Source organism: Salmo salar, chromosome 02, assembly GCF_965601325.2.
Source record: "Salmo salar chromosome 02, fSalSal1, whole genome shotgun sequence".
Lineage (NCBI taxonomy): Eukaryota > Metazoa > Chordata > Actinopteri > Salmoniformes > Salmonidae > Salmo > Salmo salar.
The window spans coordinates 52,528,385-52,554,666 of record NC_138292.1 but is presented as its reverse complement, the minus strand read 5'-3'; the positions used below and the strand labels follow the sequence as shown (position 1 = coordinate 52,554,666).

General features: G+C 41.8%; 3 protein-coding genes across 6 annotated transcripts in view; 1 reads left to right on the top strand and 2 right to left on the bottom strand.

Moving 5' to 3' along the window:
• LOC106586197 (spastin) overlaps positions 1 to 6,577 on the bottom strand; it is a 35,346-nt gene extending 28,769 nt beyond the window's left edge. For both annotated transcript variants that reach the window (XM_014173193.3, XM_014173221.3), the window contains exon 1: positions 6,220 to 6,577. In XM_014173193.3, coding sequence (XP_014028668.2) covers positions 6,220 to 6,577 — 358 coding nt within the window. The remainder of the gene's footprint in view (positions 1 to 6,219) is intronic.
• dpy30 (dpy-30 histone methyltransferase complex regulatory subunit) lies at positions 6,487 to 9,183 on the top strand. Of its 2 annotated transcripts, none has more exons than XM_014173274.3 (5): positions 6,487 to 6,735; positions 8,138 to 8,178; positions 8,274 to 8,321; positions 8,637 to 8,779; positions 8,974 to 9,183. In XM_014173274.3, exons 2-5 carry the CDS (start codon positions 8,161 to 8,163, stop codon positions 9,044 to 9,046), a joined length of 282 nt encoding a protein of 93 aa, XP_014028749.2. In that variant the 5' UTR covers positions 6,487 to 6,735; positions 8,138 to 8,160; the 3' UTR covers positions 9,047 to 9,183. The 2 variants fall into 2 exon arrangements, with proteins under 2 accessions (XP_014028749.2, XP_014028740.2); XM_014173265.3 differs by having other exon boundaries at positions 6,637 to 6,853.
• A 1,870-nt stretch (positions 9,184 to 11,053) lies between these two features.
• On the bottom strand, positions 11,054 to 25,504 carry LOC106586215 (presenilin-2). 2 transcript variants are annotated; one of them, XM_014173242.3, is made up of 11 exons: positions 25,346 to 25,504; positions 24,812 to 24,988; positions 24,221 to 24,441; positions 23,245 to 23,386; positions 22,950 to 23,017; positions 19,193 to 19,413; positions 18,683 to 18,781; positions 16,066 to 16,134; positions 13,838 to 13,927; positions 13,416 to 13,531; positions 11,054 to 12,417 (listed from the first exon to the last, which is right to left on the bottom strand). In XM_014173242.3, exons 2-11 carry the CDS (start codon positions 24,938 to 24,940, stop codon positions 12,262 to 12,264), a joined length of 1,311 nt encoding a protein of 436 aa, XP_014028717.2. In that variant the 5' UTR covers positions 24,941 to 24,988; positions 25,346 to 25,504; the 3' UTR covers positions 11,054 to 12,261. The 2 variants fall into 2 exon arrangements, with proteins under 2 accessions (XP_014028717.2, XP_014028727.2); XM_014173252.3 differs by having other exon boundaries at positions 25,098 to 25,488.
• Between the last annotated feature and the right edge of the window lie 778 nt (positions 25,505 to 26,282).

Sequence of the window (26,282 nt, the reverse complement as noted above, 5' to 3'; positions counted from 1 at the left end):
AACTCGTTTTTCAACCACCACAAATTTCTTATAAGTTGGTTAGGACAACTACCTTGTGCAAGACACAAGTAATTTTTCCAACAATTGTTTACAGACAGATTATTTCACTTATAATTCAATGTATCACAATTCCAGTGAGTCAGAAGTTTACATACACTAAGTTGACTGTGCATTTAAACAGCTTGGAAAATTCCAGAAAATTATGTCATGGCTTTAGAAGCTTTTGATAGGCTAATTGAAATCATTTGAGTCAATTGGAGGTGTACCTGTGGATGTATTTCAAGGCCTACCTTCAAACTCAGTGCCTCTTTGCTTGACATTGTGGAAAAATCAAAATAAATCAGCCAAAACCACAGACCTCCACAAGTCTGGTTCATCCTTGTGTGCAAATTCCAAATGCCTGAAGGTACCACGTTTATCGGTATAAACAATAGTACGCAAGTATAAACACCATGGTACCATGCAGCAGTCATACCGCTCAGGAAGGAGACGTGTTCTGACTCCTTGAGATTAACGTACTTTGTTGGGAAAAGTGCAAATCAATCCCAGAACAACAGCAAAGGACCTTGTGAAGATGCTGGAGGAAACAGGTACAAAAGTATCTATATCCACAGACATGGGTCCGCGCGTCACCGTTCGGATAGGGACCTGAACGCACGGACAAAACAGAGGATATTTGAACATAACTATCGATTATTTTGAACCAAAACAACATTTGTGGTTGAAGTAGAAGCCCTGGGAGTGCATTCTGATGAAGAACAGCAAAGGTAATACAATTTTTCTTCTAGTAATTCGGAGTTTAGTGAAGGCCAAACTTGGTGGGTGTCAAATTAGCTAGCCCGTGATGGCGAGCTATCTACTCAGAATATTGCAAAATGTGCTTTTGCCGAAAAGCTATTTTAAAATTTGACACCGCGATTGCATAAAGGAGTTCTGTATCTATAATTCTTAAAATAATTATGTTTTTTGTGAACGTTTATCGTGAGTAATTTAGTAAATTCACCGGAAGTTTTCGGTATGTTTGCTAGTTCTGAACATCACATGCTAATGTAAAAAGCTGGTTTTTGATATAAATATGAACTTGATTGAACAAAACATGCATGTATTGTATAACATAATGTCCTAGGAGTGTCATCTGATGAAGATCAAAGGTTAGTGCTGCATTTAGCTGTGGTTTGGGTTTTGGTGACATTATATGCTGGCTTGAAAAATGGGTGTCTGATTATTTCTGGCTGGGTACTCTCCTGACATAATCTAATGTTTCGCTTTCGTTGTAAAGCCTTTTTGAAATCGGACAATATGGTTAGATTAACGAGAGTCTTGTCTTTAAAATGGTGTAAAATAGTCATATGTTTGAGAAATTGAAGTTATAGCATTTTTAAGGTTTTTGAATTTCGCGCCACTCGATTCCACTGGCTGTTGACTAGGTGGGACGATTTCGTCCCACATACCCGAGAGAGGTTAACATGAGTCTTCAATATTCCCAGGTAAGAAGTTTTAGGTTGTAGTTATTATAGGACTATTTCTCTCTATACCATTTGTATTTCATATACCTTTGACTATTGGATGTTCTTATAGGCACTTTAGTATTATTGCCAGTGTAACAGTATAGCTTCAGTCCCTCTCCTCGCCCCTACCTGGGCTCGAACCAGGAACACATGGACAACAGCCACCCTCGAAGCATCGTTACCCATCGCTCCACAAAAGCCGCGGTCGTTGCAGAGCAAGGGGAACAACAACTTCAAGGTCTCAGAGCGAGTGACGTCACCGATCGAAACGCTATTAGCGCGCACCCTGCTAACTAGCTAGCCATTTCACATCGGTTACACCAGTCTAATCTCAGGAGTTGATAGGTTTGAAGTCATAAACAGCTCAATGCTTGAAGCGCAGCGAAGAGCTGCTGGAAAACGCACGAAAGTGCTATTTTAATGAATGCTTATGAGCCTGCTGCTGCCTACCACCGCTCAGTCAGACTGCTCTATCAAATATCAAATCATAGACTTAATTATAACATAACACACAGAAATACAAGCCTTAGGTCATTAATATGGTCAAATCCGTAAACTATAATTTCGAAAACAAAACGTTTATTCTTTCAGTGAAATACAGAACCGTTCCGTATTTTATCTAACGGGTGGCATCCCTAAGTCTAAATATTGCTGTTACATTGCACAACCTTCAATGTTATGTCATAATTATGTACAATTCTGGCAAATTAATTACGGTCTTTGTTAGGAATAAATGGTCTTCACACAGTTCGCAACGAGCCAGGCGGCCCAAACTGCTGCATATACCCTGACTGCTTGCACGGAACGCAAGACAAGTGACACAATTTCCCTAGTTAAAAGAAATTAATGTTAGCAGGCAATATTAACTAAATATGCAAGTTTAAAAATACGTACTTGTGTATTGATTTTAAAGAAAGGCATTGATGTTTATGGTCAGGTACACATTGGTGCAACGACAGTGCTTTTTCCGTGAATGCGCTTGTTAAATCATCACCCGTTTGGCGAAGTAGGCTGTGATTCGATGAGAAATTAATAGGCACCACATTGATTATATGCAACGCAGGACAAGCTAGATAAACTAGTAATATCATCAACCGTGTGTAGTTAACTAGTGATTATGTTAAGATTGATTGTTTTTTATAAGATAAGTTTAATGCTAGCTAGCAACTTACCTTGGCTTCTTGCTGCACTCGTGTAAGAGGTAGTCAGCCTGCCATGCAGTCTCCTCGTGGAGTGCAATGTAATCGGTCACAATCGGTGTCCAAAAATGCAGATTACTGATTATCAAGTTTTCATAACATCGGCCCTAATTAAAAATCGGCCATTCCGATTAATCGGTCGACCTCTATACTGGAGTGGCCATCACAAAGCCCTGACCTCAATCCTATAGAAATTTGTGGGCAGAACTGAAAAAGTGTGTGCGAGCAAGGAGGCCTACAAACCTGACTCAGTTACACCATCTCTGTCAGGAGGAATGGGCCGAAATTCACCCAACTTATTGTGGGAAGCTTGTGGAAAGTTACACAAAACTTTTGACCCAAGTTATACAATTTAAAGGCAATGCTACCAAATACTAATTAGAGTGCATGTAAACTTCTGACCCATGTGATGAAAAAAATAAAAGCTGAAATAAATCACTGTACTATTATTCTGACATTTCACAATCTTAAAATAAAGTGGTGATCCTAACTGACCTAAGACAGGGGATTTTTTACAAGGATTACATGTCAGGAATAGTGAAAAACTGAGTTTAAATGTATTTGGCTAAGGTGTATGTAAACTTCCGACTTCAACTGTATGCGAGAATACTATTCATTGACTACAGCTCAGCGTTCAACACCATAGTGCCCTCAAAGCTCATCACTGACCTGGGACTAAACACCTCCCTCTGCAATTGGATCCTGGACTTCCTGACGGGCCGCCCCCAGGTGATAAGGGTAGGTAACAACACATCCGCCACGCGGATCCTCAACACAGGGGCCCCTCAGGGGTGCGTGCTCAGTCCCCTCCTGTACTCCCTGTTCACTCATGACTGCATGGCCAGGCACGACTCCAACACCATAATCAAGTTTGCCGATGACACAACAGTGGTAGGCCTGATCACCGACAAGACAGCCTATAGGGACAGGCCTATAGACAGCCTCATGGTCCAAACATGTCCAAACACACCAAGACAGTCGTGAAGAGGGCACGACAAAACATACTCCCCCCTCAGGAGACTGAAAAGATTTGGCATTGGTCCTCAAAAGGTTCTACAGCTGCACCATCGAGAGCATCCTGACTGGTTGCATCACTGCCTGGTATGGCAACTGCTCGGCCTCCGACCGCAAGGCACTAGAGGGTAGTGTTTACGGCCCAGTACATCACTGGGGCCAAGCTTCCTGCCATCAAGGATCTCTATACCAGGCGGTCGGAGGTAGGCCCTAAAAATTGTCAGACTCCAGCCACCTTAGAACAGTCTATGACTCTCTGTTACCATACAGCAAGCGGTACCGGAGCGCCAAGTCTAAGTCCAAAAGGCTTCTACCCCCCCCCTCTACCCCCCCCCCCCCCCCCCCCCCCCGGCGCATGTGACAAATACGATTTGATATACAATATCCAGTCAACCCCTGAATGTCTGAAATTGTATGGGACTGCTGTGACTGTGTGCACTAGGCTAAACCTTTTTTTTCACCTTTATTTAACTAGGTAGGCTAGTTGAGAACAAGTTCTCATTTGCAACTGCGACCTGGCCAAGATAAAGTATAGCAATTCGACACTTACAACAACACAGAGTTACACATGGAATAAACAAAACATAAAGTCAATAATACAGTAGAAAAAAAAAGGGCAAAAAAGTCTATATACAGTGAGTGCAAATGAGGTAAGTTAAGGCAATAAATAGGCCATGGTGGCGAAGTAATTACAATATAGCAATTAAACACTGGAATGCTAGATGTGCAGAAGATGAATGTGCAAGTAGAGATACTGGGGTGCAAAGGAGCAAGATAAATAAATAAATACAGTAAGGGGATGAGGTAGATAGATGGGCTGTTTACAGATGGGCTATGTACAGGTGCAGTACAGTGTACCTGAGCAAGTACAGTATAGTGGTAGAGTACAGTAAGCCCCTTGGCACGTTGCTCCAGCCAGTTCAGTAGGTCAATCGAACATTGGCAGAGAAGACGAGGATGCAGATGTGTGTGTTTCCAGGGCTGGAAGATTAGGCTGGATTCCAGTATCTCTGCTTTACTCCAACTACTATGCTAAAGGGGTTTTAAAATTCTGCCTTCAGCAAAGTAAGGGTTTGGCTTATCTATAATCTGACTCTCAAGACACCACTGTGCAAAATAGCTTGGGGACGAGGTTAGCTTATGACAGACCTAGGAGTCTGGGAGAAACATAATCAATACATTTTGGGTGTTTGCATTGAAAACACGGGTCTAACTAACCAAACTCACCAACATGATGAAAGTATAGCCTTTCAAAACATAGCACTGACTTTAGACTGTTTTCCTATGTGCTCCGGCCCCTGTGTATTGAGGGGAGGCGTTTCTTAAACGCAAGCAAGCGGAACGAAGCGGGGAGGGACTTACCTGAATTTGTCCAATAGAAACTTTTGTTTTAGTTGCAAAACCTTCCTTTTTCCAACTGTTTGGACTAATGATACACCCCAGTTACAGTACATTGAAACATTGTAAATAGTCAGGGAGGAACTCGATTAATTCAGTTTGCGCATGCATGATGACACGGCCAACTCGGAGAGGAGAGAGAATCGTATGGCATTTTCCACCCTGCTGACGATACCAATTAATGTCGGCTCACATCATCCAAGCACATGTCTATTGATCCCCTGGGATCACAGATTGGAGAAAGGCACATGCAGATAGGCAGTAGCTCTGCTGTTGTACTGTATAGGCTTGTGTGTGTGTGGACAGTATATTGGGAATATAAACTGTCCTGGTTTCAAAAACATGGTGGCACAAAGGACGACTACGCATATATATATATATATAATATATATATATATATATTTGCTTTTGTTTGCATATCCATACAGTATTGCCTATCTTTGTTATTTTCATTTTGTTAAACATTCATTGGCACCTTAATTTATGCAGGCTAGTTATACTAGTTGGTGTCCCCCGCACTCAGCCACTAATATATTGCCCCTGGGCATACCATATGGCTGACCACATTCAGCCTGTCTGAAACCTAGGTTGAGTCGGCAGGCACATTCTCCTAGCCATATTGAACAGTCTGCATAACACTGTCAACCGGCTCAACATTAAGCCATTGTAGTAATAGTGTGGTGGTATAATGGACAGATATGCATCTGCAGTTCAATAAACTAATATCTTTATGTGATTGCATACTGAATGTCATTGAGAGAACAACTGTTCTCTCTTTGTCTGCATGATGACATTATAAAAACTGTGGATCTCTCTTTACTTCCTGGTTTGTATTTAGAACATAATATTTGTACACGCTCCATTGCTTTGCTGTTTGGGTAAAGAGCCTGCGTGTGAATCAATAAGCCTAGTTAAATTGAACCAGTTTTGTTTCAATTTGTATTGACAGTAGTATCTTAGTTTGCATTATCCACACATCGGTGTATGACAGTTGATAGCTTGACGACAGTTGATAGCTTGATAACTGCTGTTTAAGCCCAGCTAGCCAACAGTCAGTGGTGCTGCTGCAAATAGCACTCACACTACACTGAAAAAAATACCTTTGTCATCCTCGTCAATTCTCAGAGCCACTGAGATGTACTCGAATGCTTGTTTGTGGCTGTTTCGGATCTGCTCGCCGCTGTCTTGCTTGCACACCTTGTTCGCATGTCCGTCTGCTGCCCGTTGTTTGGGTCTCGCAACCATAGCGCGAGACATCCGCTCGCACAGCCAGGCGAAGAGTACGCCGAAATTCAAGACTAGGACACGGAGCACTGCAAACAACGCCAGCAGTGGGTAGAAAAAGTAGTACACATTTCGTTTATGTAGTGACACCTGGTCGCAGATGTCCCCTCCGTCGGGCGGGGACCCTGCAGGGCCTCGCTTATTTCTGCTGCCTCTTCCTCCCGGAGAACTCATTCACCCGACGACTTGCTATCGTATCCATTACATAACGGTTTTTCCTTTTGCTTGGGTTGCCTCAACTTTAGCAGGGTCTACAGTTGGCACATATTCTCCGACATGGTGGTCCAAATGTTGATACAATTGGACGGGGCGGTTACCAAACGAACAAAAGGGTAAGAGAGGAGGGGCACGCGCCCTCTTGTCCTATCATAGAAAGTACGTAACTGCAAACAAGAGTTTACGTAGAGACCACCGACATTGCGTAAATACTAACAACAAACATGGCGGACGGTAAGTGAAATGTTCGTTTATCGGCACTTTTGTGAGTTATATTATAATTGTAGTCAATTTTATCGATACATTTAGCTTGAAATATTTATTATACCCAAACAATTGGTTTCATCCAATCTGATCTCTCGGTAACAGTCCTTGGTTCACGATGGAAGGTCGTTGCTAACATGATAACGTTAGCCAGCCAACGAGCTAAAGTAACGTTACTTTACCCGCCTCTTGAATTCATTTAACATTACTGTAGCTATCCCGCCTGTAGGGTACATTCTTTGGCTTTTAAGAATGGATGGTAATGCTATGTTACTAGTCATCTACCTGAACTTAGTCTGGAGTAAGTGTGTGTATCTTACGTTATAGATAAACGATGACAGAACCACCGTCCTTGCGGTTGTTGACATTTTGATATTGTTTCTGATCGGTCTCCGAATGATTCTGAAGACATTTACGTTAACTGACTGACTGTCCTCTTCGGGTGCGTTCGTAAATTCACTCTGGAGTGCCAGTATGCGCTCTCGGTGTTCGTAAATTCAGAGCGTTTCGCAGGGCGTTTAGAGCGCACGCTGGACGCTCTGGCCGAGGAGTTTTTTATTTGTTTAATTTCCCCTTTATTTAATCAGGCAGGCCAGTTGAGAACAAGTTCTAATTTACAACTGAGACCTGGCCAAGATAAAGCAAAGCAGTGCGACAAAAACAACACAGTTACACATGGGATAAACAAACGTACAGTCAACTAACACAATAGAAAAATCTATGTACAGTGTGTGCAAATGTAGTAAGATTGGGGAGGTAAGGCAATAAATAGGCCATAGAGGTGAAATAGTGATAGATATGCAGATGATGTGCAAGTGGAGATACTGGGGTACAAAATAATATGGGGATGAGGTAGTTGGGTGTGCTATTTACAGAATGGCTGTGTAGGAGTAAGGTTGATCCGACCTCACAACGGCAGTCAATCACCCAAGCTAACTGGCTAAAGTTAGCTAGCTTGCTAGCTACTTCCAGACATAAATGAGAGAACACCTCACTCTGGCCATTTTACTTGCCCTAGCAGAGCTAGTTAGGCTATTTTCATGTTATCCAGAGCGTTGGTGACTGCAACTGTGCTGCTGGCAACAATTTAATTAAGCTTTTTTGCCTATTTTTACTGACACTGGCCATATTCAACAGGTGTTGAGCGTTCGTAAATTCATCAGTTATTCTGCTGTCTGAAATCGGAGTAGATAGCCAGAGTGAATTGCCTAGAATGTAGTAATGTTAGCTGACATTAATGTATGTTTCTCTCAGATCACACAGATGCAGACCAATCTATGGAGGGGAACACTCCAGTAAGTCTAATACAGATGTAGTTAGGGATTTTAAGTGGTTCTCTTCATTTAAATGTCGTGTTTTATAGTTTAGACAAATTTCTGCTCCTTTTTAGATTGCTGAAAATCCCCATTCTGAATATGGACTGACAGAAAACATCCAGGTATGACCATCAATATGATTATTGTGCCTTTCAGAAAATTATGTCCATGCAAAGGGGTCCATTTCAAAGACTCAAACTATCACACTGCATTGTGGTAACCTTGATTGTCTACTGAACAAGCAATGTATGCACAGCTCTCTAACATAGCAGGCACTAATGTGTGACGCCTATGCTTTTTGGTAGAAATTGGTTAGGCTACATTGCAATTCTGAGTACACTTTTTAAGACGCTTTCATACATGGATAGTGGTGAGAGTAGCAGTAACTGGTGACATTTCTGTATCTCTGCTTCCTCTTTCACCACCTCATTGTGTAGAGAATAGTGGAAAACGAGAAAGCCAACACAGAGAAGGTCTCCAAACAGAAGGTGGATCTGCAGTCGCTCCCCACCAGGGCATATTTGGATCAGACAGTGGTGCCCATTCTTCTTCAAGGCTTATCTGTGCTGGCCAAGGAAAGGTATGTTGAAAATGTCTGTGCAGGGGCTCACTTTTTTCCATTCACATTTCTGTGTGACATGCTTGGAAATGCATTTGTAAAAAATGCATTGAACAGGCAGTACTATGAAAAGGGAAGAGCATTTGAGTAACAAGTAATTGTCAAGCTAATAGGCACATCTTTAAAGTCTTTCTCCATTTTGTCTTCTCTTTCAGACCTACAAATCCTATTGAATTCTTAGCAGCCTTCCTTCTCAAGAACAAATCACAGTTTGAAAATCGAAATTAATCCCAAGACGGATGGAAATGTGCACTTTGAGGCCATATGTTTAAAATCAAGAAAATTGTTGTTTCTGTCAATGGTTGTTTGCTAATGATAGTGTATGTAGTTTTTTAAACCAGAATAAAGATGGTGCTGCAGGGAAATATGGTACTCTTCTTTTGGGGTAAATGTCAGAGGTAAACTAATATCTACGAAACAGACACACACCAGTGTAACCTTAAGTTCCCTTGCATCATGGTCCCATTCAGGGCAAACTATTCTAAATTCAAATTCAGTCCATTTACCAAAATGCCTACAAGAGGAAACATTGCTTTTTAATTAACCTGTTAGGGCTAGGGGGCAGTATTGACACGGCTGGATAAAAAACATACCCGATTTAATCTGGTTACCACTCCTACCCAGTAACTAGAATATGCATATACTTATTACATATGGATAGAAAACACCCTACATTTTCTAAAACTGTTTGAATGGTGTCTGTGAGTATAACAGAACTCAAATGGCAGGTCAAAACCTGAGAGATTCCTTTACAGGAAGTGGCCTGTCTGACCATTTCTTGAACTTCTTTTCCATCTCTATCATTTACTAAGGATCTCTGCTCTAACGTGACACTTCCCACGTCGTCCATAGGCGCTCAGAGCCCGGGAAAAAACAGAATGTCGTCATTCCAGCCCCAGGCTGAAACACATTATCGCCTTTCTCAAGTGGCCGATCAAGGGACACTGGGCTTATGCGCGTGACCCGACCGCCCCCGCCTTTGGGATTTTTTCCTCTGTTTGCCGAAAAGGAGATTCCCTGTCGGAATATTATCGCTTTTCTACGAGAAAAATGGCGTAAAAATTGATTTTAAACAGCGGTTGACATGCTTCGAAGTACGGTAATGGAATATTTAGAATTTTATTGTCACGAATTGCACCATGCGCGCGACACTTCTTTACTATTTCGGATAGTGTCTGGAACGCACCAACAAAACGCCGCTATTCGGATATAACGATGGATTATTTTGGACCAAACCAACATTTGTTATTGAAGTAGCAGTCCTGGGTGTGCATTCTGACGAAGACAACAAAAGGTAATCAAACTTTTATAATAGTAAATATGATTATGGTGAGTGCTAAACTTGCCGGGTGTCTAAATAGCGAGCCCGTGATGCCTGGGCTATGTACTTAGAATATTGCAAAATGTGCTTTCACCAAAAATCTATTTTAAAATCGGACATATCGAGTGCATAGAGGAGGTCTGTATCTATAATTCTTAAAATAATTGTTATGCTTTTTGTGAACGTTTATCGTGAGTAATTTAGTAAAATGTTAGCGAATTCCCCGGAAGTTTGCGGGGGGTATGCTAGTTCTGAACGTCACATGCTAATGTAAAAAGCTGGTTTTTGATATAAATATGAACTTGATTGAACAAAACATGCATGTATTGTATAACATAATGTCCTAGGGTTGTCATCTGATGAAGATCAAAGGTGAGTGCTGCATTTAGCTGTCTTCTGGGTTTTGGTGACATTATATGCTGGCTTGAAAAATGGGTGTCTGATTATTTCTGGCTTGGTACTCTGCTGACATAATCTAATGTTTTGCTTTCGTTGTAAAGCCTTTTTGAAATCGGACAGTGTGGTTAGATTAACGAGAGTCTTGTCTTTAAATAGCTGTAAAATAGTCATATGTTTGAGAAATTGAAGTAATAGGATTTTTAAGGTTTTGAAAATCGCGCCACAGGCTGCCAGTGGCTGTTACATAGGTGGGACGCTTGCCCATAGAGGTTAACAATATCCTCTTTTGTGATGTAACATTGAGAACTAGTCCAGTCCATGTTTACATATTGCCAAATTACACATGTAATATTCCAGTGCCTTGTTTTATTTTACCACTAGTTGAGCTATAGAGCTGGTGATGAATCCCTTTGATAAAAGGGTCAAAATCTCAGATGTCCCAACCTCCATTCTATTAATCATAAACTAATTTTAGAATCACCCTTTCATCCGTTGTTAGATTTGTGCTCTTGGAATTAATTTAGCAGAAGTACCACTTTATTGCACAACAAAATAAAATCCATCAAACTTCATTTAAGTGTATTAATATAAATAATGTTACAGCATTACATTCTATAAAATATATATCTTCAATATAAAGACTACACACTCTCGTTGCATGTAAAAGCACTCCATTCAAACAGCATACCAGTATTTTAGCTTTACGCTACTGGCAAGTTTTGGTCTTCAGTGAGCAATTAGAACCTAGACTGCAATACAAACTGATGAACAGAAATCAGTTTGGATTTCAGGCTAGTTAGGACCATCATGCTTCATGTTTAGTTTCTGTTTTCGGGCTCTCCGGGATGTATCCCCTAGGTACAGATCTAGCATCAGCCTCTCCCCCAATCCTACACCTTTTGGCTCCCTCCTTCACCATACGTGGCAACTCAGCAGCAATTATCAAAATAGAGAGAGTATGATTTGACTTCCATTTGGTATGACGCCAACTATTAGAAAATGTCAAGTTAAATAATTTCCTACGAGTCATACACGATTTAATCAATTGTTGACGAATAGAGTGCCTCAAACAACTTGTTTGAATCTATGCTTGATTGTCTTATTTCATTCAGTTTATTTACAAAAGGGCAATGGGGGTTAGAAGTGAAGCCATAAAATAGACTTTCTGCTTTCAAGACATTAAAGCTCCCAAGCAGTCTTTCATTTTAAAATCAGTGTATTTCATGTAAATAACACCAAATACACTCTGACCTCGATGCCTGCTTTATATAGCAAGCCCCAGCCAGACAGATTTACTGTCTGTAGGAGCTAACCATTTTTGTGAACGGGTTATTGGTCAGAATAATCACATCGGATTGTGATGTCATGCTGTGGGCCAAAAACTACATCCCACCTGAACAGGCAAATTCCAGGAGTAAAAAAATAAATAAACCTCACACTAAAAGGGCATTATCATTTTACCAATTTCAGAGTTATTGACCTTGTGTGAAAATATCATTAAATCAAGTTTTGGAATGCACTGCCCCTTTAAAAACCAGTAGCCTTGAGCAGAGATTTGACTTGAATGGAATACTGCAGCATGTCTTGACTGTTCAAGTTACCACTTCACTTCAACCATTGAAGTGGGAGTGCCAAGTTCTCAAAATAACCCAAAGTTGGTTGAGTGGGACATAAATACCTAATTAAAATGGTTGTGCATTCCATTGACCCCCCAGAGGGGAAGTCAGATGTAGAACTGATGGGCAGCGAGGTTGTCCATAAAGGGGCGGACCAGGTTATCTGTAGAGAAGTAGAAGACCAGGCCGAAGGTGATGGAGATGGGGAGAGCTGGGAGGGCCTTCTTGAATATGGCCAGCAGCAGAAGAGTGAGGCAGAGTCCCTGTGAGACACAGAAGGGGTCATTAAAATAACATTTCAAATCCCCAAAAAAATAAATAATAATAATTCGGCCACATTTGGTGCTTAATCACAGTTGTTAGGGCCATTTCAGCTTAGCAACCACACTAAATAGGCTAGCAATCAACACCTGTTCCAAAGTTTCTGCAGAAACGACCTTTCTAATTTACTATGGGTCTGCTTATCATGAACATTAGTTCAGACTTGTAACTGAACAGTTAATCATACATAAATGCAATTGGAAAAAAACAAAGTTTTCACTATAATTGTAGACTAACTTTGTAAGCCACCCTGCACAATCAATGAACCAACAACATCACCTAGGCCTATTCGTTCACTTCCAGACTCATGGATAGAATGTTTGGAGTGTAGAATAAGGTAACCAGTCCATCCGGTATGCATAATAATACAGTACACATTCAAAGGCGATTACAAAAATTTCAGATTAGACCAATTATGTACCAAAGAAACTTAAAAAAATAAAAACTGTTTCTGTCGTGCATAATATGCAGAAGGCTATGTATTGTATAACGGCACAATCATTATTTTATGGAAGCGGGAATTGGGCTCATATATAGGCCTATGCATAAACTGTAATATGCTTATGGGTGTTTTGAATTAATCATCACCTTAGAAAGCACTGTCCACTTTGAAAGAACATCCAAAGACCATGTTTTCCACTCAGTTTAAACCAGTTGTTGAACTTCAGTGAGGTGAGTTTTAAAAGCACAATAATGTTGATGATAAGGGTGATTTTGCATTGATGTCAGAGTGGTTAGAGGGACAATAGAGCCCTGAGTACCAGGCCATTAGCAACCCGTTGGTCGTTAGCGAGTTGAATACCACCAACGCATGTCAAGAGTGATAAAAGGAGATTACTCAATGGTCACGTGGAATTTTTACTGCGGTCATGACTCGTGACTGCCGGTGTGGCAGTAATACAGCCACCGCAACAGCCCTAGGTCTGGCTGTAACACTCACTATGAGAATGGACACAAAGCAGGCCAGCGTGGTGTTCCAGTCTCCTCCAGTGGCAGCAGCCTTCCCCACCAGCACACTGTAGAAGATGAAGTCCCCCAGTCCCAGCTTGACTCCTCCTGCAGATTATACCACACCACAGCATGTCCATTTGGATTAGTTTCACACCACATTTATTACAACATTATTTTTATTTTTTTAAGTGCTGTGGGAGATGTTTGTCCAATCCCCAATCAACTCCTAGAACCCTACCCCCTATGCATTTGTGGAGATCTGAAAGGATAGGCTAGAAATGCCAAATGGCTACATTTTGATAGGCTTGGTGTAATGTTCACCACCATTGCTTACACCTATCCTATCAGATCCTTCAGATGTGCCTAAGGGGTAGAGGCTAGCGGTTGATTTAGGATTCAGAAAGTACTTACGGTCTTCCTCGTCTAGGTCATCCTCAGTTGAGTAGGACCTATTCATCCCTGAGGACACTTGGGTGCCCTCACTCTGATGTGCCTCCTCGTCTGAGGAACCAAAAATTGCAAAAGTGTATTCATGCTTTCAAATCTACAGTGCACTTGAACTCTTATCACCACATATGTTCTTCTGCTATTTTTCACAACAGTATTTCTACTTGCACATCCTCATCTGCACATATCACTCCAGTGTAAATTGCTAAATTGCAATTACTTTGCCACTATTGGTCTATTTATTGCCTTACTTCATTTGCACACACTGTATACAGATTTTTCTATTGTGTTATTGACTGTACGTTTGTTTATCCCATGTAACTCTGTTGTTTTTGACGCACTGCTCTGCTTTATCTTGGCCAGGTCGCAGTTGTAAGTGACAACTTGTTCTCAACTGGCCTACCTGGTTAAATAAAAGGTGGAAAATATATATATACACTGCTCAAAAAAATAAAGGGAACACTTAAACAACACATCCTAGATCTGAATGAAAGAAATAATCTTATTAAATACTTTTTTCTTTACATAGTTGAATGTGCTGACAACAAAATCACACAAAAATAATCAATGGAAATCCAATTTATCAACCCATGGAGATCTGGAGTCACACTCAAAATTAAAGAGGAAAACCACCCTACAGGCTGATCCAACTTTGATGTAATGTCCTTAAAACAGGTCAAAATGAGGCTCAGTAGTGTGTGTGGCCTCCACGTGCCTGTATGACCTCCCTACAATGCCTGGGCATGCTCCTGATGAGGTGGCGGATGGTCTCCTGAGGGATCTTCTCCCAGACCTGGACTAAAGCATCCGCCAACTCCTGGACAGTCTGTGGTGCAACGTGGCGTTGGTGGATGGAGCGAGACATGATGTCCCAGATGTGCTCAATTGGATTCAGGTCTGGGGAACGGGCGGGCCAGTCCATAGCATCAATGCCTTCCTCTTGCAGGAACTGCTGACACACTCCAGCCACATGAGGTCTAGTATTGTCTTGCATTAGGAGGAACCCAGGGCCAACCGCACCAGCATATGGTCTCACAAGGGGTCTGAGGATCTCATCTCGGTACCTAATGGCAGTCAGGCTACCTCTGGCGAGCACATGGAGGGCTGTGCGGCCCCCCAAAGAAATGCCACCCCACACCATGACTGACCCACCACCAAACCAGTCATGCTGGAGGATGTTGCAGGCAGCAGAACGTTCTCCACGGCGTCTCCAGACTCTGTCACGTGCTCAGTGTGAACCTGCTTTCATCTGTGAAGAGCACAGGGCGCCAGTGGCGAATTTGCCAATCTTGGTGTTCTCTGGCAAATGCCAAACGTCCTGCACGGTGTTGGGCTGTAAGCACAACCCCCACCTGTGGACGTCGGGTCCTCATACCACCCTCATGGAGTCTGTTTCTGACCGTTTGAGCAGACACATGCACATTTGTGGCCTGCTTGAGGTCATTTTGCAGGGCTCTGGCAGTGCTTCTCCTGCTCTTCCTTGCACAAAGGCGGAGGTAGCGGTCCTGCTGCTGGGTTGTTGCCCTCCTACGGCCTCCTCCACATCTCCTGATGTACTGGCCTGTCTCCTGGTAGCGCCTCCCTGCTCTGGACACTACGCTGACAGACACAGCAAACCTTCTTTCCACAGCTCGCATTGATGTGCCATCCTGGATGAGCTGCACTACCTGAGCCACTTGTGTGGGTTGTAGACTCCATCTCATGCTACCACTAGAGTGAAAGCACCGCCAGCATTCAAAAGTGACCAAAACATCAGCCAGGAAGCATAGGAACTGAGAAGTGGTCTGTGGTCCCCACCTGCAGAACCACTCCTTTATTGGGGGTGTCTTGCTAATTGCCTATAATTTCCATCTGTTGTCTATTCCATTTGCACAACAGCATGTGAAATTTATTGTCAATCAGTGTTGCTTCCTAAGTGGACAGTTTGATTTCACAGAAGTGTGATTGACTTGGAGTTACATTGTGTTGTTTAAGTGTTCCATTTATTTTTTTGAGCTATACTATACGTTTTGGGATTTTATATATATATATACACACACACACTTATACTAGTGTATATATATAAAAATAAAATCCCAAAACGTTACAATGTTAAACCATAGACAATATAACTATATCTATGGTTGAGACTAGGAACAAACTGAGCATTGTTAAAGCCAAAGGATTATAAACAGAAATTATACGACACGTACCTGTATCTTGATTTGTGGGCTCTGCATTTCTTGCTGGGTTGGCCATCCCAACCGTCCATATCATGGCAGCTGAAAAGAAATGAAAGTCTTATTAGGAAACTGGTGCAATTCTGCAAGACTCATAATCTTGGTTGTAAGGCATCCTTATGGAAGGAAACTACAAACCATACAACAACAAAAAAACGAACAAACATTTGTCAAATCTGAATTTAACTAAAACAAACACACATAAAGGGCCCCGTGCACCAAGACAAGGAGCCACTGCTTTGTATGATGCCTATTCCCTCAGAGTTGGGTAGTGTTTATTATGTGCCCTTAAGCAAAGCGCGTAACCCTATATTTTTCCAGATGATAACAGCAGAACATGGTAGTGACCTGACTCTGCGAGGGTGCCTCAGGGGGAAATTGGGAGATGAAGAACAAAATCTAAAAGTAGGATAAATATATCAAATTTCATTTGTCACATGTGCCAAATACAGGGAAATACTTACAAGCCCTTAACCAACAATGTAGTTAAGAAAAATAAGGAAGTAAAACATTTAAATAACAAAGATTTAAAGCGCAGCAGTAAAATAACAGTAGCGAGGCTGTATACAGGGGGTACCGGTACAGAGTCAATGTGCTGGGGCACAGGTTAGTCGAGGTAATATGTACATGTAGGTAGAGTTAAAGTCTCTATGCATAAATAATAAACAGAGAGTAGCAGCAGCATAAAAGACGGGGTGGGGAGGACAATGCAAATAGTCTGGGTACCCATTTGATTAACTGTTCAGGAGTCTTATGGTTTTGGGGTAGAAGCTGTTTAGAAGCCTTTTGGACCTAGACTTGGCACTCCGGTACCGTCTGCCGTGTGGGAGCAGAGAGAACAGTCTATGACTAGGGTGGCTGGAGTCTTTGACAATTTTTAGGGCCGTCCTCTGACACCGCCTGGTAATGAGGTCCTCGATAGAGATGCAACGGAAGGACAACAAATTGTCAGACAGGGCACTTCCTGTATGGAATCTTCTCAGGTTTTGGCCTGCCATATGAGTTCTGTTATACTCACAGACACCATTCAAACAGTTTTAGAAACGTTAGTGTTTCCTATCCAAATCTACTAATTATATGCATATTCTCGTTTCTGGGCAAGAGTAGTAACCAGTTTAAATCGGGTACGTTTTTTTATCCGGCCGTGCAAACACTGCCCCCTAGCCCCAACAGGTTAAACAAGTTCAGGGGTGTGTATTCTCTTGAAACCGAACTAAGATACCTACCTGAATTTGTCCAATAAACTCAAATTTTTGTTGCAAAATGTTTTGCTACAAATGGGTACCCAGACTACAGCATCTCTGCTGTAACGTGACATTTTCTAAGGCTTCCATTGACTCTCAGAAGGCACCAGAAAGTGGAATGACGTGTCTCTGGGCGAAGAACAGCAGGATAATTTGTGAGTGGTCAGGCTGGGAACAGCGACACTGGAGATGCGCGTTCATGAGAATTCTCCATTTTTTTTCTTTCAGCCTTTGAATGAATACAACATCGCCCGGTTGGAATATTATCGCTATTTTACGAGAAAAATAGCATAAAAATTGATTTTAAACAGCGCTTGACATGCTTCGAAGTACGGTAATGGAATATTTTGACATTTTTTGTCACGAAATTAAAATCTTGCAAAAAAAGAAATGTACAAATAAAATATAAAACGGATGTATGTTACTGACTTTCAACTGCTCATCATTGGTTTAAACCTTCGGATAGTGACTTGAACGCACGAACAAAACGGAGCTATTTGGATATAACTATGGATTATTTGGAACCAAAACAACATTTGTTGTTTAAGTAGAAGTCCTGGGAGTGCATTCTGACGAAGAACAGCAAAGGTAATCCAATTTTTCTTATAGTAAATCTGAGTTTGGTCAGGGCCAAACTTGGTGGGTGTCAAATTATCTAGCCGTGATGGCCGGGCTATGTACTCAGAATATTGCAAAATGTGCTTTCGCCGAAAAGCTATTTTAAAATCTGACACCACGATTGCATAAAGGAGTTCTGTATCTATAATTCTTAAAATAATTGTTATTTGTGAACGTTAATCATGAGTAACTTAGTAAATTCACCGGAAGTTTGCGGTGGGTATGCTAGTTCTGAACATCACATGCTAATGTAAAAAGCTGGTTTTTGATATAAATATGAACTTGATTGAACAAAACATACATGTATTGTATAACATAATGTCCTAGGAGTGTCATCTGATGAAGATCATCAAAGGTTAGTGCTGCATTTAGCTGTGGTTTTGGTGACATATATGCTTGCTTTGAAAATGGCTGTGTGATTATTTTTGGCAGGGTACTCTCCTGACATAATCTAATGTGTTTCTTTCGCTGTAAAGCCTTTTTGAAATCGGACAATGTGGTTAGATTAAAGAGAGTCTTGTCTTTAAAATGGTGTAAAATAGTCATATGTTTGAGAAATTGAAGTTATAGCATTTGAGGCATTTGTATTTCGCGCCACGCGATTCCACTGGCTGTTGACTTGGTGGGACGCAAGCGTCCCACCTAGCCCAGGGAAGTTAACAAGATACACTTTCTGTTGCAAAACATTTTACTACGATGTGCCCCAATGAACAAAATCTTGTACTTACATGAATATATGAGTGCAGGGAAGATGGGCTCATTACGCTCCTGTGCTGTCTCCACAAGCATCCTTAGAGGACCTTTGGGGCATAAGACTGCAACCAAATCTGCAAACAAAGGACAACAGCATGACACAGGAATTTCTGAATGAGCAAAAAAGTACTGAACTACTGCAAGAATGATTGGAACATTTATACATGATGAAATCACACACTTTTTGATAGGTGGTGCTCAGCTAATAGTCGAGGTCTGTATAGCAGCATGATAACTGGTCTACCATTAACACCTATGTCATTAAATCAAAGGGCACGTCCAGAAACAACCTGTAGCCTCTACCCATCTTGGCTATTCACTAAGATCTAAAAGGATTAGATCGGTATACGTAATAAGAAGGTAGATTCACCTTGCAATGGGATAGGCAAGGTGGATTGTTATTTTTACCCCTTTTTCATGGTATTCCGGACAATGTTAGACAGTAGAAACCAACAGCAATATGTACTCTGAGCCCTCTTACTCACCATAGACAGAGATGGCTCCCAGGATGACCCAGGCAGACCACTCGGGCAGGTACTTGATGAACACCAGGGCCATGAGGGCCGAGATGGCAATGAGGTAGGCCTGCTGCAGCTGCAGGGGCCCCTTCCAGTGTATGCAAATCATTCCCACTGCCCCAAAGTTCCAGATGATCATGGCTACTGTGGGGTAATCCATGGCCATGTTGTAGGTTTTAAATACCTCCCTGGAATTGGAAGAGAGAGAAATGTCAAATCAAACTTCATGTAAAGTGCATTCAAACCGCTTTACAGACAAGGGATGTATCTCAATGGTCACTAGTTGCTTCCTTTCCTATCCTTCATCCATAGTGATCCGAGGACCAATGAATACCCTTCCTTTCATCTGTCCTGTCTGTTAGGATGAGGAATTCACATTAAAACTGTTGAGATATTCCTCAGTTCAAACTCTGAATGGGAGTTAGAATGCTGCCTTTGATGTACAGTGCTAGTCAAAAGTTGACAAACCTACTCATTCAAGGGTTTTCCTTCATTTTTACTATTTTCTACATTGTAGAATAATAGTGAAGACATCAAAAACTAATGAAATAACACATATGGAATCATGTAGTAACCAAAAAAAAAAAAAAAGTGATTTGATTTGTTTAAGTAGCCACCCTTCGCGTTCTCTCAACCAGCTTCATGAGGAATGCTTTTCCAACAGTCTTGAAGGAGTTCCCACATATGCTGAGCACTTGTTGGCTGCTTTTCCTTCACTCCGCGGTCCAACTCATCCCAAACCATCTCAATTGGGTTGAGGTCAGGTGATTGTGGAGGCCAGGTTATCTGATGCAGCACTCCATCACTCTTCTTCTTGGTCAAATAGCCCTTTACAGCCTGGAGGTGTGTTGGGCCATTGTCCTGTTGAAAAACAAATGATAGTGGGACTAAGCACAAACCAGATGGGATGGCGTATCGCTTCAGAAAGCTGTGGTAGCCATGCTGGTTAAGTGTGTCTTGAATTCTAAATAAATCACCAACAGTGTCACCAGCAAAGCAACCCCACAACTTCCTCCATGCTTCACGGTGCGAACCACATGCAGAGATCATCCGTTCACCTACTCTGCGTCTCACAAAGACACAGCAGTAGGAACAAAAAATATCAAATTTGGACACATCAGTCCAAAGGACAGATTTCCACCAGTCTAATGTCCATTGCTGGTGTTTCTTGGCCCAAGCAAGTCTCTTCTTATTGGTGTCCTTTAGTAGTGGTTTCTTTGCAGCAATTTGGCCATGAAGGCCTGATTCACGCAGTCTCCTCTGAACAGTTGATGTTGAGATGTGTTTGTTACTTGAACTCTGAAGTATTTATTTGGACTGAGATTTCTGAGGATGGTAACTCTAATGAACTTATCCTCTGCAGCAGAGGTAACTCTGGGTCTTTCTTTCCTGTGGCGATCCTCATGAGAGCCAGTTTCATCATAGCGCTTGATGGTTTTTGCGACTGCACCTGAAGAAACGTTCAAAGTTCTTGAAATTTTCCGGATTGACGGACCTTCATGTCTTATAGTAACAATGGACTGTCGTTTCTCTATGCTTGTTCAAGCTGTTCTTGCCATAATATAGACTTGGTCTTTTACCAAATAGGGCCATCTTCTGTATACCACCCCTACACCTTGTCACAACACAACTGATTGGCTCAAATGCATTAAGGAGGAAAGAAATTCCACAACTTTTAACAAGGCACACCTGTTAATTGAAATACAATCCAGGTGACTACCTCATGAAGCTGTTTGAGAGAATGCCAAGAGTGTGCAAAGCTGTCATCAAGGCAAAGGGTGGCTACTCTGAAGAATCTGAAATATATTTTGATTTGTTTAACACTTTTTTGGTTACTACAAGATTCCATGTGTTCTTTCATAGTTTTGATGTATTCACTATTATTCTACAATGTAGAAAAAGAAAAACCCTGGAATGAGTAGGTGTGTCCAAACTTTGGACTGGTACTATAAGTGAAGACAGTGGGGTTCTGTTTAAGTTAAATCTCTGGCCCAGGGACTAAGGTGATCTTTCAGATCTGTCAGACAGTTCTTTAAATAAAAAATGCTGAGGGGGGAGAAGTTTGAGCCAACAAAGTTAGTTAATACACTAGTGTGGTGGAAATTGCTTTAAGGCGTAAAACAAGTGACATCCTATTCCCTATATATAGTGCACTACCTTTGACCAGAGCCATGAACTAAGCCCATATATTATTTGAGACAGCCTTCCTGTCCCGCTCTCTCCTTAACCTGTTATGGATAGGGGGCAGTATTTTCACAGCCGGATAAAAAAAACGTACCCGATTTAATCTGATTATTACTCCTGCCCAGAAACGAGAATATGCATATAATTATTAGCTGTGGATAGAAAACACTCCAAAGTTTGGTTAAACTGTTTGAATGGTGTCTGTGAGTATAACAGAACTCATTTGGCAGGCCAAAACCTGAGAAGATTCTGTACAGGAAGTACCCTGTCTGACCATTTCTTGGCCTTCTTTGCCATCTCTATCCATTACAAAGGATCTCTGCTGTTACGTGACACTTCCTACGGCTCACATGGGCTCTCAGAAGGCGGCAAAAAGCTGAATCGTGGCTTTGCAGGCTCTGGTTGAAACAAAGTAGCGCGTTTGGATAGTGGCTGGTTACAGTACTGTGAGACTCAGGCGCGTGCCCGCGTCGACAGAATGCTTTCTTTTCTTTCCTCTGTTTACCTAAACGCAGATTCCCGGTCGGAATATTATCGCTTTTTTATGAGAAAAATGGCATAAAAATTGATTTTAAACAGCGGTTGACATGCTTCGAAGTACGGTAATGGAATATTTAGAAATCTTTTGTCACGAATTGCGCCATGCTCGTAACCCTTATTTACACTTCGGATAGTGTCTAGAACGCACGAACAAAACGCCGCTATTTGGATATAACGATGGATTATTTTGGACCAAACCAACATTTGTTATTGAAGTAGCAGTCCTGGGAGTGCATTCTGACGAAGACAACAAAGGTAATCAAACGTTTGTAATAGTAAATCGGAGTTTGGTCAGGGCTAAACTTGGTCGGTGTCTAAATAGCTAGCCGTGATGCTGGGCTATCTACTGAGAATATTGCAAAATGTGCTTTCACCGAAAAGCTATTTTAAAATCGGACATATCGAGTGCATAGAGGAGTTCTGTATCTATAATTCTTTAAATAATTGTTGTGTTTTTTGTGAACGTTTATCGTGAGTAATTTAGTAAATTCACCGGATGTTTGCGGGGGGTATGCTAGTTCTGAACGTCACATGCTAATGTAAAAAAAGCTGGTTTTTGATATAAATATGAACTTGATTGAACAAAACATGCATGCATTGTATAACATAATGTCCTAGGGTTGTCATCTGATGAAGATCAAAGGTTAGCGCTGCATTTAGCTGTGGTTTTGTTTTTTGTGACATTATATGCTAGCTTGAAAAATGGGTGTCTGATTATTTCTGGCTGGGTACTCTGCTGACATAATGTAATGTTTTGCTTTCGCTGTAAAGCCTTTTTGAAATCGGACAGTGTGGTTAGATTAACGAGAGTCTTGTCTTTAAAATGCTGTAAAATAGTAATATGTTTGAAAAATGGAAGTTTTGGGATTTTGGAGGAGTTTGTATTTCGCGCCACGCCCATCATTGGAACGTCTAGATGTAAGAGGTTAAACAACCACAACAGTCAGGCAACATGATACCATACAGCTGACTACAAACAATTGCAGGGATGGACACTCACCCCAGGTACATGAAGCTGAACCAGAAGAGCAGCATCAGCGAGGACAGGATGAGCCATCCGTGAATGAACTACGACAAAATGAACCATGACACAGAGCACTAGAATATAGCACTCCAAGCTTGGGGCCTGTTCAGGATGTAACGTTACAGAACATTTAGATAGAAATGTACGGTGTAAAACATATGATTACATGTCAGATAGAATACCAGGGAATCGTGTCCGCTCTATTCATTCTATTTCTATCTGCAACATTCAGAATGTTTAACATCCTGAATACACCTTAAGTCTGTCTCACCTTGTAGCAACGGTACTTGTAGAGCACGACCAAGAAGATGGTCATGACCACGATGACGCTGATCATGATGATGGTGTTGAGCACAGAGTTGAGCAGCCGCTCGCCCACTGTGTCTGTGTCCTCTGTGAAAGGCGTGTAGATCCTAACAGGGCCGGAGTCAAATCAACAATCATGAAAATCGGCCTGACACTAATACTATGCTCCGTGATGTAGTTTCCCCCTAGGCACAGATCTAGGATCAGCTCCCCCTCCCTCAATCCTAACCATAACTATTAGTGGGGAAAATGCAGAACTGACCCTGGATCAGCATCTAGGGGCAACTTCACTCTAAACCTAATATCATCTACACCTAATCTTTATCTCAGGAGGAGTGGCCAACCATCCTTCTCAGATTACTAGCTAGCTACCCTCCTGCAGGATTTTGCTCCAGCCCTACTCGAACACACCTTATTCTACAAAATCAGGTTCCGGGTTTCAGGCTGTTATAGTAGGGCTGGAGCAAAAGCCTGCACACCCAGTAGCTCCCCATGTCCAGAGGGAGGGTTGCCCACCCCTAATTTAGCCTTAGTTCCAGCGAGATAGATATGAACTTAGCTTGTACTAAAGTGTGGGAAAACCAGTCACATACTGAAGTAATAAAGACATTAGTGTCTACTAAGTTTAAGCATGTCAGTGTCAAATCACAGGAAAGGTTCCCTTAAGGATCTGTCATAATGATATGCAAGAACCACTTCTTCTCATAATGTCCTGCATAGAAGCAGCTCATCTCGTATTGTCACGCAAAGAAGCATCTCTTCTCATATTACGCTGGGTCGTGTTCATTAGGGCACAAAAGAAAACACTGAAACAGAACACGAAAATTTGCATTTCTTATTGGAAAGGTCCAGATAGCAGCCCCTCCCCGCTTCTGTCCGTTTGATGCCTCATGAACATAACCCAAGGTAGGCTGCTAAACGGAAGGAAAAAAAACACTTACAGCTGCTGCCCGTTCTTCTCAGTGTAGAAGCTGACCGACTTTATGGTGGCTACGACGACCACCATGCAAAGGGTGACGGGGACGAACAGCATGATGACATGCTTGGCGCCGTACTTGAGTGTGAGCTCCTCGTCTTCTTCCAGGTCTACGTGCTCCTGCTCTGCAGCACTCCTGTTTAGGCTGGGGGGTTCAGCTGCAGGCTCTGGGGCCACCAGGCGCCGCTGCAAAGTAATGGAGCATTTTCTAGCATTGCTTATCACATGGAAATAGTACATGGTGTGAATAAGTGTTATTATTGTACTATGAAGAAGTCAATAGAAAATAGCAAGTAGTGGCTGTGATACCCACAGTCTAAGAGCTACGGACCCTTGATTCAAAGGCCCTTTCTCAAGTCATCCTAAATTCCTCAAAATGCGTTGGGGAGGGTCCAGGGAGCGACCTTGGACCTTCTCCTCCAATACATTTGCAAAGGAGGTGAGGAGATAGGATACAAGGAATCGCAAAGACCAATTGCGATAGAGCCATTGAAATGATCCAAGGTGTCCCAGCTGTGGGAAAGGGCACTTGCCAAACAGTGCAGAGGACACCTACCCTGGGCTCCATGTCTGCAGGCTGGGTTTGGTCGGGGTCTTGTTGGTAAGATGGCACAGACGGTAACTCGGATGCAACCAGAGCTGTCCTCTCATTGTAGGTGTCCTCTTCACTGTCTGAAGTACTCATGGATAGAATGTTAGCGACGGCAGAGGAGAGGGACACAGCTGCAAAATTCTTTGAGTCAAGACAAAATTGCTTCGTTACTGACAAAAAAAAAACCCGGAGAAACTGCAACTTTACTGACGTTCAATCATTATAGTACCACAGGCTTTTTTTGACTTACTTGATTATCGAGTATGTTGATATCGAAAAACGTAGCCTAAAACTGCATACATCATTTCAGGATACTCTAACGTTACTGTTGCTAGCTGAAAGGAGGATTACCCCCAATGGATTGACTTAGCCACTACAGTCCGGTATTTAGAACAGATTGTGAGAAGTGCAAGTTACCTTGCCGGTTAGCTAGCTAGCTAAGAAAAAAAAAAGCTGTACGTACTATATTAAAGTGAGTTTTTAAACGTATCAAAGTACCTCCTTAATCCACAATTTGACATCAACAAGCCCAAGGAAACCGCGTCCGTTCTTGGATGAAAGAAAGCGCTTCTGCAATTCCTCTTATCTCCGACGACAAGCAGAATGGCAACAAGGAAGTCATCAGCTGATGCCTGGGGGCCCACGTGATCCGTGCTTCTGAAACGTCACTAGACAACTTGTGACTTCAAATAATTTTGCTGTGTAAAAAAAATGAGAACGTTAAAAGTAAAAAATATATATAAAAAATATGTTTATGAAACTTTCAAATACAACCCCCTCATCTTACAGTGTCAACAGAAATTCTAAACACCCTTTCAAATGTTTTGTTGCCTTATAGCCTGGAATTAAAACGCATGAAAATATCCCCCCCCCCCCCCCAATTGATCTACACCAGTGGCGGTCGGTGCCGTTTAAGATTAGGTAGGACGATAAAAACATGTATGAGCATGGCCTTATTTCTATTACAGCATTTTGCATGACTGTCATTCATATTCCATTCACACAGCTCAATGTAACATCCATAGGCTTAGCCTACTACATGATATTTGAGCATTGTATTTGGTACAAATCATTCCCTAAACTCTAGACCTCAGCTGGATCTGGTAATGAATTACTTGGTGTTACCTTGGATTGTAAACTGTCATGGTCAAAACGTGTAGATTCAATGGTTGTGAAGATGGGGAGAGGTCTGTCCATAGTAAAGAGATGCTCTGCTTTTTTTGACGCCACACTAAAAAAAGCAACTCCTGCCGGCTCTAGTTTTGTTGATTATCGTGATTATTGTCCAGTCATGTGGTCAAGTGCTGCAAAGAAAGACCTAGTTAAGCTGCAGCTGGCCCAGAACATAGCGGCACATCTTGCTTTTCATTGTAATCAGGGCTAATATAAATACTAGGGCTAATATAAATACTATGCATGCCAGTCTCTCTTGGCT